Consider the following 18116-nt stretch of genomic DNA (forward strand, 5'->3'; position numbering starts at 1 on the left):
GGTCCGGGCTGGGGATTCGAACCTGCCACCTTAGGTGTACATGGCTGGCGCCTTAGCCAGTTGAGCTATAGGCGCCGAGCCTAAAGACACATTTTTAATGCTAAATTATTTAGTCTAAAAAGTTTCTCTTAAAGTTTCATTAGAATTTGTATCAGTTTGCCCCATTTGATTCTGCTTGCCTTGAAATTTTGCCTAATGTTATTTGTAAAGTATGCTTTATTTAATTTGTATTTTCTTAACATATCTATCACTTTATTTTTAACCTGTGTTACTTTACATACTTATCTTATAAATAGCACTTAGTTGATTTAATTTTATAATATTTTCCCTTTAGTAGTTATATTTCTTGATACCTGAGATACTTACCAATACTTATATTAGTTTATACTTTTATTTTGGGGCTTTCCTCATTTTTTCCTGTCCATCCTTTATATTTTTCCATTCCCTAATTTTCATTATGTAATATTTTTAAAAAGTAATTTGAAGGTATTTATCTTATTTTCACATTAGAATAGTGTTCTATATAAGAAATAACTAAGACAGATTAATGAATGCACCTGTATTTTTCTACCTATGTTAAATAAAACCAGAATTTGTTGCCTCTCCTCTTGTAAGATGAGAGCTACAATATGATTCTTTTCTTTGTTTAAACCCTTCCCTCCAACCTCCTTTGTCTATTATTATATTTGTTTTAACAATATTTTATTGTGTTTTTCAATAATAAATGCCAACATTTGTATTATATTTCAATGATATCAGCAGTAATTATATAGCAGTGTTTTTAGTGCCATGTCTTTGCCATCTTTAAGTTTTTTTTCAAATTTTTCAGTTTTGATTATTTGGCCAACTGGAGTGTTTCCAGAAAAATAAGTGGGTTTCCTTTCCCTAATCACCACTAATCACCTTCTGTAATACCTTGTCTAAGTTTGCTCAGGCTGCTATAAAAAAATATCTTAGACTGAGTAATTTATAAACAATAGAAATTTATTGCACACATTTATGAGAGCTGGGAAACCTAAGATCAAGGACGCAGCAGGTGTGGTGTCTGGTAAAAGCCTTATACTCGCACATGATGCCTTCTAGGTGTCTTCATATTGTGGAATGCAAAGAGAAAGGACGAACTTGCTCTCTCAAGTCCTTTTATAAGGGCAGTAATCTCATCTGTGAGAGAGTTCATCTCATGAACTAACCATCTTCCCAGGGCTCCAATCTTAATACTATTACTTTGGGGATTACATTCCTACATATGAAATTTGGAGGATATTAACATTTAAAACATGGCGTACCTATCCTTCAAGATTTACTTCTGTTGTCACATACTCTATCTAAGAAACCTTTCATGCCCACTCCTTCTGAAGCTTGACCACTCCTATCCTTTATGACTATGTTCTTGGTTTGTGGATTTTTTGGAACCTAGTGGCTCAGGAGGAAGTGAATAGCGTCAGGCAAAGATTCATTTGTATTTACAGTGATTTGTTGTTCAGGCTTCACTGCCTGAGCTCTACCTCCTAATACTGTTCCCTCCACCTTCTCTCTGTGGAAAAATTGTCCTTCACAAAACTGGTTCCTGATACCAAAAAGGTTGGGGACTGCTGCTTTATAATATACTACTGTACCATATACAAATGTGGGCATTTTCTACAGCATAGGTTTTTATACTCCAGTTGCATATTAACTTGATCTTTTGATTGGAGAATATGGTAGTTCTCTGTAGGTGACTTCTTGTTAAAACTAAATCTCAATTAGACACTAGTTCTCTAAGTAGGAATTTTTAAAACCTGACATGTTCATAGATGTTTTGAGCAGTATTATGCTGTTTTGATCAGTGATAGAAGAAAAGATGATGATAATAATATGTTACAAATTCTGCACTGGTATTGAAAAGAAAAGCTATGATTTTGTGAGCAAAATATAGACGTAGTGAATGCATTCAGTAAAATAGTAGAACCTCTGTAAGTTGACCACCCAAGAAACTTTAACAAATTGATCGACATACAGAGGAGGTCTGTACCAATACGTGTGACATATGGTCTGATAGATGAAAATTAGGTCAACTTAAGGAGGTGGTCAACCATGGAAGTTCTGTTGTAATTAGATTTTATAGATAAACCCTTAAGCACACACATACACCTTATTTTCTAAAATTCCTGCAGGAGCAATAAAAATTCTCTGACCTTAATTGAGCAAATTATTTTGATGTAACTTGTGATGACTCAGACTTCTTTGGAGTGTTACTATTTTGTGTTATTAATTATTTATGTATTTTTTCTATTTTATAAAATTCCCTTGAGATGAGACTGTTATCATTTTTTCATGCTAGTTTCTAGCATGTTAGCTAGAATATATTGTGAATTTAATATATGTTAAATGAAAGGTCATAGTGAATAAATGAGGCTTCATTCTTTCTGGTTTATCTTATTACATACAGCTATATACTAACTCATATAGGATAGGGTGGTCTCACTTTATGGAAGGAATATGTTCTGGAGAACATACATAATTCAAAGGTCAATAACTCAAGACAACTTTTCCAAAAATAATGAGTGGGAAACGTGTATGCTGAGGAAGCAGGGATAGGTGAGGACAGTGGGTGACTAGATTTATGTTTTAAGTCAATAAATCCACAATCATTCTAGCATATTTTTGTTTTGAAGTTATAGTTTTTCTCAGCATTTTCTATTATAGTTGCAGAGTGTGGTAACCTAAATTAATGGTACAGCATATTATGGCAGTTGTTTGGCTCCCTTAGTTGCATTTTTTAGCACATGTAAATTTCATTCCAAAGATATTAACTTTCAGAAATATTTTTTTAGCAACAGCACTACCACTTTAAAAATGTTTGAGTAAAGTAGTTTTAGGATAATAAATATATTGAAATTTAACAACATTAATGTTAAGATAATAACTCAAGATTAAATAAATTGCACGTATTTTATAAGCATTGTGCAAATAAAGTATGATGGGTATTTTTATTTACCAACAGAAGTGGCAATAACTTAAAAATAGTTTATAGTCACTCATTCTGCCAACTTTGAATTTGTTATTGACATAATTTTTTGTAGAGGAAGGAATCATTTTAAATTGTCCCTATTATATCATTATGTCACAATGTAAATACATAAGATGCAGTTCCATTATACTGGTAAAAATTATCTTGGGTATATTATTTCCCTAACTGAGCTTAAAACTTCTTGAGGGAAACAGATTGTTAACAATTAATCTCGTGTACTTTTTAGGTTGATACCTTGAAGTTATTCATTTAGTTAGTGATTTCATAAGGACAGTTGCTGTTAAATCAACAGAAATTAATGAAATATATTTTTCACAATTCATTGTCTTTGCTAGGAAGTTAGAGTAAATTCATGATTTCTGTACTTGGACTGATCAAGTACTATTCTGTCTGAGATAGACTCCCCCACTAACAAGAAACATATCTTGGGACTGTATCTTAGACAGGAGCCTTTTATTGATGCTGCATGTATATAGATACTTCTATAGAGGTGCAGCGCCAGTGAATGGGCAGGAGAATTTTGGATAAATGTCTGTTAGTAATGATGGACCTTGGAGTAATAAAACCTTTTTTTAAATTATTTTTCATTTATTTATTTATTTTTTAGAGACAGTATCTTATTTCATCGCTCTTGGTAGAGTGCTATGGTGTCACAGCTCATAGCAACCTCCAACTCCTGGGCCCAGGCGATTCTCTTGCCTCAACCTCCCAAGTAGCTGGGACCTCAGGCATCCACCACAACGCCTGGCTATTTTTTGTTGCAGTTTGGCTGGGGCCAGGTTTGAACCTGCCACCCTCCGTATATGGAGCTGACGCTTTACCCGCTGAGCCATAGGCACTGCCCGAGAAATAAAACCTTTTAATCCAATGTTTACTGCAGCCAGTAGTAGAAATTGTGAAACCGTTTGTTTGTAAAACAATCACTGCCTCCATCTATGGTAACTTCAAAATGCTTAAAGCAATATGTGGTGATATGCCCATCTTTGGAATTCATATTGAATTTCTGAATACATGCCACCAGGAAGAAAAAAAATCCAACTTCTGCATAAATGACAAGGTCCTATTGAATACCCTGTAGAAAATCAGGTTCAGTTGAAGTAGTTTACAGCAAGCATTGTTGGAAGAACTCAGACCTTATGTTATGCTTGTTGTAAAGGTCACTATGAGTTCTATCTACTAGGTTCAGCCAGACATTCAGGTTCATATGTCCTGAATAGGACAAACTTAGCATTAGAAGTGTATTGGACAGGAAACACAGCATGCCAATAGGACATTACTTTTTCACTGTGGTCCTCACAGAAATCTCGGTGCTATTCTTTGTCCCCTATCTCCAATGACAACCTAGGTAGAAAGAAACAAAATCTACATAGTTAAGAGAAGGGATTGCCTTGGCTTAAAATCATTATGCAGCACAAATGCTGATATCTTATGTAACATTTTCATGGGTGTACCTTCCAAGGTTTCTGTGAGGGACATGCATAGTTACAAGAATTTCCGTATTCAGGGAACCTCAAAGCTATGGCCTTGTACAAGGTTTATAGTTAATTCAGAGTTCTCCCATCCACATGTAATTTAACATTAGGTATCATTTTTTCCCCATAAGCAGTGTTGCTTGGTGTTTGTTAGATTAACTTTAGATTTACTTTATCTAATCTTTTTTCTATAGTTGATAAAGTTAATTCAGGAGAAAGAAGAGAGAGTGACATATTGGCTACCTTCAGGAGAAAATCTAACAGCACAGATGGTAGTAAAGGAGATACCAGTTACAGATTTGAAGAGCTAGAGTTGATGGTGCTATGACTCAGCCCACTGAGATTAAATGTCATATTTGCTAGGACAGTATATGGGGATAAGTATGTCTTCCATTCTTAGAGATTCCTTAAAATAAACATGGGGCTATGATCAGACCATAGAACCATTAATTTGCACTTCTGGTTTTGACCTCAGCACCTACTCTCTAATACCTAGGATGCTCATGAACAAAATCATAGGACTGTTGTGGACTCAGTAAAGAAATTAAAATGGCCACCTGTTTTGAAGGGTGAAAATTTCTGGAAAACTGCATCTGTTATTTAGTTGTTAAGGTTGGGAAGTAGGGGAAAAGCAGAAAGATAGGGCAATTCTGACACCTGGAATGAGAGCGTTTGTAAGATACCACAGCTTTCTCCTTTTTAAAGGAGTTTTAGGGAACTTAGGATGAAAGACTAAAGACATCAAGAATATTTTTCACAGTGTTTAGAACTCAAATGTGTATCAACTTGGAGAATAGTGGAAGTAGCAGAAGACACAGACTACAAATTTATCCTACTTTCTGTGTCACTCTTAAATCCTAATTGGCTTTATTTTTACTCAGGACAGTTGAATGTTATCTAGCTTCCGCCACCCCCAGGGCTGTGGGAGAATTCTAATGATATTCAGAACCCATCTGACAGGGCTGGGATAGAAATGAGAGCTCTGTAGAAGTTAGAAGCTTTCCAGTATTTAGGAGATGAGACAATTGATATTCTAAGTACCAAAATGTGTTCTCTGAGGATTTATCCTACAAATTCAAGGTTAGTTTAATCATATTCATAAAATAAAGGGAAAAAGTCATGTAAGCATCTCAACAGATGGAAAAAGGAGCATTTGAAAAAATTTAGTACCAAGGTTTTCAGCTAAATTTTAACAAAAGAGGATTTCTTTCTTGCGATGATGGGCATCTATGAAAAGCTATATCTAACAATGTCCTTAATGGCAAAACATGGAACACTTTCCCTGTAAGACTGAGTACAAGGTAGGGATGTTTGTTCTCACCACTAGTCTTTAACATTGTACTTCAGGCTGAAACAGAGTTTCAGGGTACAGGATTGGACAATTAAATTTATGAATTCATCCTAGAAAAAGTGCTACGTACCTCCATTGCTGAATATCACTGTAGTCACCTTCAGAATACTTCCCTTGCCCATCTAGTGACCATAGTACTATTCAGCAATGAATTATGTAGCACCTTTTCCTGGATGAGTTTGTAAACTTAATTGTCAGACCTCATATGCTATCAATATAAAGAAATCTATATTTTTTACATATGAACAAAAAAATTTGGAAAATAAAATCAACAAAATAGTTTCACTTATGATAGAAGACTACTTGGAAATAATTTAATAAAAGATGTTTCACTTAGAAAAGTGAAATATGTTACCAAAAGTAATTAAAGAAGATCATAATAAATGGATAGATTTTTTTATTCATAGTTTAAAGGATTCAATATTGTTAAGATATCACTTCTCCCCCAAATAGTCTATTAATCAACTTATTTTGAGTTAGCCTTTTTTAAAAAAATAAAAATTGAGATGATGATGTTAAAATATATTTGGGGATACAAAGTAGCCAAAAGAATCTTGAAAAAGAGAAGAATTATAATGCTACTACATGTACTACTTGATATCAAGATTTACTATAAAAAGTTATAATAAGATAGTTTTATACTGGTATGGGAAAGACAAAAATAAACCAACAGAACAAAACAAAGTCCTGAAATACAATACAATTTATTTGGTTGATTAATTTTCAACAAAGTTGCCAGTGTGATTCAGTAAGGAAAAGAAATACTTTTAAATAAATGATGCTAGAACAACTGGATGTCCATATGGAAAAACATGAACCTCAACCCTCATCTCTCACCATACACAGACATTAAATCTGGATAGCCCATAGACCTAAATAAGAAAGCTAAAACTGTAAAGATTCTGAAAAATATAAAAACACAGGATGGGCTTGGCGCCCATAGCACAGTGGTTATGGGGCTGGCCACATGCCCTGAGGTTGGCAGGTTTGAACCAACAATGACAACTGCAACCAAAAAATAGCTGGGTGTTGTGACAAGTGCCTTAGTCCTAGATACTTGGGAGATGGAGGCAAGAGAATTGATTAAACCCAAGACTTTGAGGTTGCTGTGAGCTGAGACACCATAAGCACTTTACTGAGGGTGACATAGTGAAACTCTGTCTCCAAAAAAAAAGAAGAAAAACACAAGATAATATGTTCGCAACCTAACAATAGACAAGAGGGTTCTTACGTAGGACACAGAGAGTAATAAGCATGAAAGAAAAATTTGATAAATTAAACATCATCAAAATTAAAAACATATGTTCAGGGCAGTGCCTGTGGCTCAAGGGAGTAGGGCACCAGCCCCATATGCTGGAGGTGGCAGGTTCAAACCCAGCCCCGGCCAAAAAAACCCTTGCAAAAACACATGTTCATCAAAATAGATTACTAAGAAAATGACTAAGCTAGTCATAGATCAAAAGAAAATAGTCACAAAGTATATGTCTGACACTGGTTTTGTTTCCAGAGTAGATTTTTAAAATGTCCTACAACTCAATAATAAAAAGACAGCCTCATGTTGTTTAAATGGGCAAATGTTTGAACGTGTGCTTCATAAAGGTAAATCACTGGCTAATAAGCACATCAAAAAGATATCAATTGTCATCAGGGGTATGTAAATTAAAATAACAATGAGAGACAACTCCATACTCACTAGAATGGTTAAAATTTTAAAGACTGACAATCCAAAATGTTGGCAAGAACCATGGACCACCTGAAACTTAACATCTCTTATTGGTAGAGTGTATAATGGTACAATCACTGAGGGAATTTCTTATAACACCAAACATAACCAAGTAACATTTCTTACTTACCCTCTAACACAGCAATTTCACTCCTTAGTATTTACAAAAAGACTTCTACAAAGATGTTCATAGCAGTTTTATTCATATTAGCTCCAAATAGGAAACATGTCAGGTATATTTCAACAGGAGAATGGCTAGACAAACTCTAGTATGTTCATGGATGGAATACTCTTCAGCAATCAAAACGGACTATGTAGACAAATAAATACTACCATATAGATGTATCTCAAAATGATGCAGAAAAGATACATACTATATGATTTCATTTATGTGATGTTTTAGAAAAGACAAAACTAATCTTATGTGAAAAACATTAAAATAATAGCCTGTGAGACTGGGGATTGACAGAAAGAGGCAAGAGAGAAGATGATGCAGATGCTTTGTATCTTGGGTCACATGCATGTATACATTTGTCAAAATTTGTTGAATTGTACAATTTAAGATTTTAAGGTATAAGCCTTTTACATGCATACATAATACTGAAAGATAACATGTAAAAATTATAGTAAATAGGTTAGTAAGGAAATGAAAGAATTCTACTTTCTCATTTATCTATCTACTGTGTGTTATTGGCTAATTTCCAAAGACTGTCCCCAAATGAACTGTGCCTCCTACTATTTGTGCTCATTTGTAGTCCTCTTCCCTTGCATCTGAGCTGCCTGTGTAAATCACTTAATGAAAGGCAGTAGAAGTGACTGTGTAACTTCTAAAGCTCTCTGCTTTGACCTCCTATAATGCATACTCCAGGGAAGACCACCTACCATGTAAAAAGTCCATCTACCCTAGGTTGCTATGCTGAGAAGAATCCCAAACTGGCCATGTGGACCGGTCACTTGGGGAGAGAGGGGTGCCTGGCCATTCCCTAGTCATTTTAGCCTTTCCAGCTGAAATACCAAACATGAGAATGAAAAAGCCATTTTGGACATTTAATTCTGTCAGACTTTCAGATGACTTCAGTCCCAACTGCCATCCAAAAGCAATGAACTACCCAGCTCATTTGCATTTATCTATCTATAATGTTTCATTTATCTCTAGTGTTATAAGCACCACCCCAAATTTGGTGGTTTAAAACAACAAATTATTATTTAAATTCATTCATTCAACAACATACATTAAGTACCAGATATGTGCTAAAAACTGCTGGAGTAGGCTGGGTGCAGTGGCTCATGCCTGTAATCCTAGCTCTCTGGGAAGCCAAGACAGGTAGATTTCTTGAGCTCACGAGTTCGAGACAAGCCTGAGCTAGAGCGAGACCTCATTTCTAAAAATAGCTGGGCATTGTGGCAGGCATATGTAGTCCCAGCTACTTGGGAGGCTGAGGCAAGAGCATCACTTAAGTCCAAGAGTTTGAAGTTGCTGTGAGCTGTGACACCATGGTACTCTACCAAGAGTGACAAAGTAAGACTCTGTCTCAATAAAAAAAGTAAAAATTGCTAGATTTATAAAATGAACATAACATAGATACTCAACTGTTGAATTTCGTTTTTTATATGTTGAGTGTGTGAGGGGAATATCTAGGGTCTTTAAGGTAGAAGCAATCACTAGGCAGGTAGAAATTCAAGTCTAGCACTCAGGATATATTTGAGAATTATCTTCATGTATATGTGTGTTTAAGCCAAGAGAATAGATGAATTCTTCCAGGAAGAGAGATTTAGAGGGGGAAAATGGGACCTATGATAGGATCCTAGGCAGAGGGGAGAGTGGTTATTGAGAAACAGATCACAGCAGAGCTATCAAAGAGATGAGAGGAGAACAGGAGATAATAGTGTCTTCCAGAAGGAATTTCAAGGAGGGTATGATTAGTTATGTTTATTCCCACAGAAGTCAAATATGATAAGATCTAAAAAGTATCCAGTATATTTACCAATCAGAATATACATTGGTGATCTCAGAGTTATTTCAATGAATGTGCAATTACTAAAAGGAATAGATAAGCATGAGGATAAAAACAGGTTGTAGTGAGTTGAAGGTAGGTGAGAAATTATAGATTACTGTGTTTTCTTGTGTAAGGTCAAGAGAGACTGGCCAACTGGTAGTTAAAGGACTTTAGGTTTTTAATTTGAAAGCAACTTAATCACTTTGGTAAGCCATTTGGAAGGAACAGTTGGAGAGAGAGAGTAAAGATAGAGGGAAAACGAATACCCAGTGTCTACTTTTCCTGCCTCATCCCTTCCCAATTGTGATCTGCTACAAGATTAAAACTCACATTTTAAACCTGTTAGATGTATCCATAAATCAGACATTTATGGGCATAAGCCTGTGAGAAAAATGCATATTTGTGACCTTGGTCTGTGCTGCAAGTTTGTTACTATTTTTGTATAATATATATAGAAAGACCTGTTTCTATATATATTCTTTCTATAGAAAGAATCTTGTTTTTTTTTGAAGAAGAATGAGGATGCCATAAGATTTGCAGATATGTTCTAGCTCTAGGAAGTCTATTTCTTTCATATAACTCAACTATAGACTTCCTTAAAAGGAACAAGCCAGCTACTCTTTATGCCACTATCCCCACCCCTTTTCTTATTCAATGTGATAATCTCTAGTGGTCAATTTCTATCTTCTTTTGGCTTCTTGACAGTAAAGAAAAGTCTCAAATTACTTGACCCTTTGCTTCGATTCCCTGCCCTAAATTTAGTTTCTCTTCTTCTTCTCACCAATGTGAAGCCAAGTCCATAATGACACACTTTTAATAAATGGTCTTCACTACAAGTGTATTGCTTAATTTGAGTAGTGGGTTAGAAATTTGATTTGCACTAAAACATCATTATTACCATTTCCAAATGTGTAAATTTTCTATGAAACAAGGCTTTATCAAGTAGTAAAATATTATATAAATATATTGGGTTGGGAAATTCTTTTGGTCAGAGTAGTATATTACTGGGGAAAGCTTACTTTTGAAAAAAATTCTAGAAATAAATTTTTGTTATAAATCCTTAAAGTTTACCTTTTCTGATTATAAAAGAAAACATTGATTGTAGAAAATTTGGGAGAAACAGAGAAGTACTTTTTTATGAGAAACATAACATAAAATTACGTATTCTAGGCCACAGACCCACATAGTCAATTGAACTATTTGGATGGAACACGCCACAGTCTATTCCAAACTGAATATCCTTCATTGCAGTACTAGCCTACTAGCATTACTGTCCATATTGTCACCAAAGACACAAACATAGCACTTATCCTAGATTCCTTTCCCTATCCCTTGTGTCATAATAACCATCAAATTTCTTAATTTATTCTTTAATTAACAAATATATATCAGCTGCCTTCTCTCAGGGAGTAGTGATATTTGTCTTGCTTCATATCATATTTTTATCAAATGCTGCCACTATATTGCTGCTGGAGTTATGTTTTTTAAATATACATTTGATCTTTCAGTGGATTCCCATAGGTCTCAGAGTAAAGTTCACATTCTTTAGTTTGGTCACAATAGCCATTATGGGCATTTCCTGGCCTTATCTTATTCCACTTCCCATCCCTGGCATCTTAAACCTCAAACAACTTTCTTTCCTCAAGTATGTTATGTTCTCTTTTGTCCTCAAGGCATGCCACCTATTTCCTCTTCTTTTTGTCTTTTTTTTGTTGTTGTTGTTGTTGTTTTTGTTTTTTGAGGCAGGGTCTTATTCTGTGTAACAGGCTAGAGTGCTATAGCATCATCATAGCTCCCTGCAATCTCACACTCTGGAGCTCACATGATCTCTTGCCTCAGCCTCCCAAGAAGCTGGAACTATAGGTTCCTTCCATGACACCTAGATAATTTTTCTGTATTGTATGCAGAGATGAGGTCTTGCTCTTGCTCAAACTGCTCTCAAACTCCTGGCCTTAAGCGATCCTCCCACTTTAGCCTCCCAGAGTGCTAGGAAAACTCAGCCTTGAGGGTCCGAGTCAACATCTTCCGAATGCCTATGAATGTTGATATTTTGACCCCACCCCACAAATTACAAAGGTTCTTAATGGTGTCTAGAATAGTGAATCCTTTCCAGAAGGTTTTTAATTTACTCTGCCCAGATCCATCAGAGGAGTCACTATCTGTGGTAACTATATCTTTCAAAAAATGTCTTTCTGAAATACTAAGGTTTCAAGGTGAAAATTACTCCTTGATCCATGAGCTGCAGAAATAACACTACTTCCCTGTACAACCCCCACCACCACCACCACCACCAGAGCTCTTGTGGGATCAGGTATATTATCAATGAGCAGTAACTTTTTTTTTTTTTTTGAGACAGAGCCTTAAGCTGTCGCCCTTGGTAGAATGACATGACATCACAGCTCACAGCAACTTCCAACTCCTGGGCTTAAGCAATTCTCTTGCCTCAGCCTCCCAAGTAGCTGGGACTAGAGCACCTGCCATAATGCCTGGCTATTTTTTGGTTGTAGTTGTCATTATTGTTTGGCAGGCCTGGGCTAGATTCGAACCCGCCAGCTCTGGTGTATGTGGCTGTTGCCTTAGCCGCTTGACTAGAGGCACCAAGCCAGCAGAAACATTTTGAATGGAATCTTTTTTTCTGAACAGTAGCTCTCAACAATAGGCTTAAAATATTCAATAAACCATACTGTAAACATGTGCTGTCATCCAGGCTTTTTGTTGCATCTGTAGAGAACAGGCTGAGTAGATTTAACATCATTCTGAAAGGCCTTAGGATTTTCAGAACAGTAAATGAATATTGGCTTCAAGTTAAAGTTAACCAGCCCCTAACAAGAATCTGCCTGTCCTTTGAAGCTTTGAAGTCAGGCAGTGACTCCTCTCTAGCTATGAAAGTCCCAGATGGCATCTTCTTCCAATAGAGGGCTATTTCGTCTATACAGAAAAGTCTGTTTATTTAGGACAGACACCTTCATCAATGATCTGAAGCTATATCTTCTAGATTGCTTACTGTCTCTTCTACATCAGCACTTGCTACTTCACCTTTCACTTTTATAGTATGAAGATGGCTTGTTTCCTTAAACTTCATGAACCAATCTCTGCTAGCTTCAGACTTTCTCTCAGTCTTCATAGAGATTAGGCTTTGGCTTAAGGGGATGTTGTGGGTGGTTTGATCTTCTGTCCAGTCCCCTAAAACTTCTTGCACATCAACAACAAGGCTGTTTCTTTAGGCAACACTTTTTTGTTTGTTTGTTTTGGGCCAGGCTGCCTGGGTTTGAACCCTCCACCTCCGGTGTAAGGAGCCAGTGCCCTACTCCTTGAGCCACAGGCGCTGCCTAAGGCTGTTTCTTATCATTCATGTGTTCACTGGAGGAGCATTTTCAGTTTCCTTCAAGAACTCTCCTTTGCATTCACAACTTAGCTAACTATGTGGGACAACCAGCCTAAGCTATCAGCCTATCTCAGCTTTTGACATGTCTTCCTCACTAAGCTTAATCATTTGTAATTTTTCTTTTTACGTGAGAGATGTGGGACTTTGTCTTTTGCTTAGAGTCCACTGTAGGTTCACTTATTGGCCTAATTTCAGCATTGTCGTGTCTGACAGAATAAGGACACCTGAGAAGAGGGAGAGAGGTAAGAAGATAGCTGGTAGGTGATGTGGTTAGAATGTACACATTTATTATTACAAAATTCTCTATCTTAAATGGAGATGATTGTGGCACTCCAAAATATTTATGATGGGCTCGGCACCTGTGGCTCAAGTGGCTAAGGCACCAGCCACATACACCGAAGGTGGCGAGTTTGAATCCCAAACAACAATGATGGCTGCAACCAAAAAAAATACCCAGGCATTGTGGCGGGTGCCTGTAGTCCCAGCTACTTGGGAGGCAGAGGCAGGAGATTCACTTGAGCCCAGGAGTTGGAGGTTGTTGTGAGCTGTGATGCCACGGTACTCTCCCCAGGGGGACAACTTGAGGCTCTGTCTCAAAAAAGAGATAAAAAAACCAACAAAATATTTATGATGGTAACATTAAAGGTCTCTGAATAGAATAGAGATCACCATAACAGATGTAATAATAATAATGCAATTTGAAATATTGTAAGAATTACAAAATGTGACAGAGATATGAAGTGAGCTCATAGTGTTGGAAAAATAGTGCTGATAGTTTTGCTCAATGCAGAATCACCACAGACCTTCAATTTGTCCAACATGCAATATATTTATAGTATAGTATAACAAGATATGCCTAGTAAGCATTTGTTAAGCCGATTTCAATGTTAAGTTTATAGCATGTAAGTTATGCATGGAAAATACTCTTTTTTCATCTTTGTATACCAAGTGTAGGATTTAGTATAGGCTAAGTAATAAATATTTTTACAGGCTGGGTACAGTGTCCCACACCTGTAATCCTAGCACTCTGGGAGATGGAGGCAGGTGTACTGCCTGAGCTCAGGAGTTCGAGACCAGCCTGAGCAAGAGCAAGACCAAGTCTCTACTAAAAATAGAAAAAGTAGCATAGCCGAGTATAGTAGTGGGCACCTGTAGTCCTCACTACTTGAAAATGTGAGGCAAAAGGACTGCTCAAGCCCAAGGGTTTGAGGTTGCTGTGATCTGTGATGATCTGATGCCATAGCACTCTACCCAGGGCAACAGAGTGAGCCTCTGTCTTAAAACACACAAAAAATTATTTAATAGGTGTATAGATGAAGGCAACCATATTACAAACATAAATTCTATTATTTAGTTTAAATAAAATTTAGATTTACAATGCTTAAAAATGGTACTTAATGCAGATTCACAGCTGTTATCTACTTCCAGCCTTTTTTTTTTCTTTTCCACTGAATGATCTAGATAGATTTAGTTTATCCTTACACCTAAGATATTCCTTTGTTGTAATATTGGAAACATCAAAGATTTACTTATTACCCTAGTAGACTTTTATTAATTTGTTTCAAGCTGTCAGATTTTCACTCAGTGAATGATAATTTCACATATTATACAAAATATATATGAGTCATGCAAAAAAATTCTATTTATGCACAGAATGAATTCTATCCTAATTCTTTTTCTCTGTGTTTGTCTTTTTTGTTTTGTCTTTTCTTGGCTAAAGTATACAATTTTCTAAAGTGAATGCTTAGAGTGGCCTCCAAACAACAGATTCCATAGAAAACAGTAGTAGAAAATAGTAGCTTTTCTACTTTCCTTGTCTTAGTGCTGATTTAAAAAATTCTAGAACATGAACGAATGCTTATTATACACATAATTCATGCAATTATATTCTTAAAACCATTAGTTTAAATTCAGAATATTATAAGACACATGATAAATATTTTCTGCAAGATCAGAGGATTTTTAAATTCTTTTTTTTAACATATGTGTTTAAAGCACAATTCTATTTTGTAATATAAACTGTGGTGGCTTAAAGTTAGTGTCAACCTCTTGGGTTGTTTATTATCTTTGTTTCTGGTTTTTAACATAGTTGTTATTATTGTAAATTTTAACAATAAATGATTTCTATTTTAAAATAAGAGTACAGCATACCATTTAGCTAAATACCTCTGTGATAATTCATCAAAATAACATCCTCTGAATATATTCTCTTGATTAACCAAACATCCTCTCTCTTTGTCTTTTTGAGTAACAGCATGCTTCTACTGCTTTTTAATTAAATGACCTTACATTTGTCTCGACTGGCTTCTGTTTACAGAAATTGTAAACCAGTTGAATGCTCTGAGCAGCTTAGATGAAGATCAAGATGACTGCATAAAGCAAGCAAATATGCCTTCAGCTAAATCAGCCAGTTCCTCTGAAGGTCTAAGAGCTTTCCTCCTTTCTTTTCTGTTTCTGATTGCCTGTATTTACTGTGACCTGCTACCTCTTGACTTCTGTCTGTACTTAGCTATCAGTTTTGTCTTTGTGCTTTTCCTTGAATGTTTTCTTTGGTAATTTGTAGTGCACCAACAGGCAACAAGCTAACAGAATTTATCTTTGGAAAAGTCTTGTATCAGGATCCTTAATAAGATAGTGGTTTTAAAATGTCATCTAAAATAATACTTGGTCATATAACATGATATATCTTCAGTAAGCTTATAATGGATACATTATAAATACCTTATTTTGAAAATATTTGATTTGGTTATATAGGGTGGACATAAAGTTTGTGCAATTTAAAATAGTTGTAACTTTAAATTGCACAAACTTTATGTCTTCCCTATATTAAACCTGCTTTAGTTATTCATATTTGGGAGAGAACTCCTTTTTTTCTAAAAGTCCTTGTCAGTACTTTATTAGATCAGATTAAATTCAAATGAAAGTTTCACTAGTAAAAGTTCACTGTCTGATATAATTTTCAAATTAATATGCGTGTTTTATTTTTAAATGTTGGTATGCTACAAAATACGAGTGGCATTTTGCCGTTGATAAATGCTATATCTTATTATTTGCAGGTATTAGTGTGAACTTTTACAATTTGAAATGTTTCTTGAATGATTAATGCGTATGTTTAATCTTGATGGTAGGGAATTAACCCTGTGTTTATTTTCAGAGCTTATCAACAAACTTAACTTTTTGGATGAAGCAGAAAAGGACTTGGCTGCTGTCAATTCAAATCCATTTGATGATCCTGATGTGGCAGAATTAAATCCATTTGGAGATCCTGACTCAGAAGGTAGCAAGTTTTTCTGTACTTTTAAAGTCTTTGTATAGTCAAGCTCTCTCAAACTATAAAAAGGGCAAGAAAAGATTTTTTCCCCCCTTGGTAGAGTACTGTGGTGTCACAGCTCACAGCAACCTCAAACTCTTGGGCTCATGTGATTCTCTTGCTTCAGCCTCCCAGTAGCTGGGGCCCACCACAACGCCCAGCTATTTTTAGAGACAGGGTCTCACTCTTGCTTAGACTGGTCTAAAAAAGATTTTTTTTTAAGACTCAAAAAGCAATATTTGTTTATAATGATAATATTACCTTGTTTGGTAATACTTGAGTTGTACAGAAATGCCAGGTAGCTTCCATTGAACTCTTTTTAAAGAAAAGAGAAAGCATAACATAGAAATTTACATGGTGCTTATTTTTTAATTCTCTGTTAGAGAATTAAACTAACTGCCAAACAGATAGTAAAAGTCTAATGTTAAAGATAACAGTATTTTCCTTAACTGGCATACAGTAAATTGTCATTCATTTAGCCTAGCAAGTGAGGTCAAGTTGTGAGACATAGATTGGGTTTAGAGGGGTAGCTGCTCTCTTTATACACTCCTCTTCCTTGACGCTCAGTCTGATGAGGCGCCCCTTTACCCCCAACTTCATTTCTCTGTGGCTGACGGTCACAGTAGTAAGAGTGAGTTGTGATAGAATGGAGCAGAGAGAAGGTTAAGAACCACTGCCTTCATATATACAACATACTTGTTAAGAAATAAAACCAGGGATTTTTTTCTCCCTGAGTCATTTTGCTTATCAGGTAAGTAGTTTTGAACTCATTAAGCCTGGTTAAATGCTGTTGCAGAAGTGAGAACTCTATTTAATTAAACTCTGTTTGCTCAAAGTAAATGCAAGAATGATTAATCACTGTTTACATCTTTTTCACTGCTCCTCTGAAATCTTTGTGAGCTTTAAAGAATTTTGCTGCTGCTTGTCATGGTGAAAATGAGGTTTCAGCTTTAAGATTCATTCTGTTAGAGCAATATCATTTTATAATTCTTTTACCTTCTCCTCTTCTTTTACTTTCTACCCTTTTACCAGATTCCAAATTAGTATGTTTAAATTAACAGGTATTTATTTGGCTTGTGGGCTATATATTATGAACATATTTTAAATCTTAATAAAGATTACAGTAAGTCTTAGAGGCAATCAGTTCAGCTACCTCTTTTCATGGTGCTTATTTTTTATGGGTTAGAAAGCTAAGGCACAGAGGAGTTAAATGCTTTAAACTTTAGGTAAATAGGGGTAGAGCTGGGGTTAATATTCCTAATCAGGAATCTTTGTCTACACAACTTCTCCACAATTGTGTACCATGTACATCTGAGTATACTGAGTTCAAAAATATTACCAACTCCATCGAGGTTAATACATAAGATATAAAGTAAAGTATCACAAGAATAGAAAAACAAGCATCTACTGTTTTCAATACTAATATGAAGCCAGTACATGATCTAATACATGCCCACATAAGAGAAAAACTCAATTCAATTCAAGATAAAAGGACAGGGGAGAGAGGGAGATTGGTGTGCTCTTTGTAGGGGTATATGGCACACCTCCTAGGGGCAGGACACAACTATAACAGGGACATTTATAACAAAATGTAAACATTGTAAGCTAATTCTTTGTATCCTCAAATTAACCTGAAATAAAAAAAAAATTACCAAAATGTTTAGAGACATCAGTAATTGAGCTATCCATTTCAAAATCAAATAAGTATTTTTTTCTAAATATATGTTTGTATGTTGTCCAAGGTATAGAAGATAATAGCAGATAAGATTATATTTCTGTTTAGAGGAGGTAAATAAGCCTGGTTCAGAATCTTTAATTATGCCTAGAGACCTAAAAAAAAATCTGGCAGCTAATGTTCTCCTTTTTGT

The 18116-nt window shown here is 35.5% G+C and overlaps 1 protein-coding gene across 3 annotated transcripts in view; it reads left to right on the top strand.

Moving 5' to 3' along the window:
• Positions 1-18116, top strand: part of EHBP1 (EH domain binding protein 1) — a 381725-nt gene that overhangs the window by 163357 nt on the left and 200252 nt on the right. For 2 of the 3 annotated variants that reach the window (XM_003787948.3, XM_023512117.1), the window contains exon 8: positions 16093-16215. In XM_003787948.3, coding sequence (XP_003787996.1) covers positions 16093-16215 — 123 coding nt within the window. Of the gene's footprint in view, positions 1-15255; positions 15361-16092; positions 16216-18116 lie in introns of all 3 variants that reach the window. The other variant, XM_003787947.3, reaches the window with a different exon arrangement.

This window comes from Otolemur garnettii, unplaced genomic scaffold (genome assembly GCF_000181295.1).
Source record: "Otolemur garnettii isolate 467f Iridium unplaced genomic scaffold, OtoGar3 scaffold00024, whole genome shotgun sequence".
NCBI classification, from domain to species: domain Eukaryota; kingdom Metazoa; phylum Chordata; class Mammalia; order Primates; family Galagidae; genus Otolemur; species Otolemur garnettii.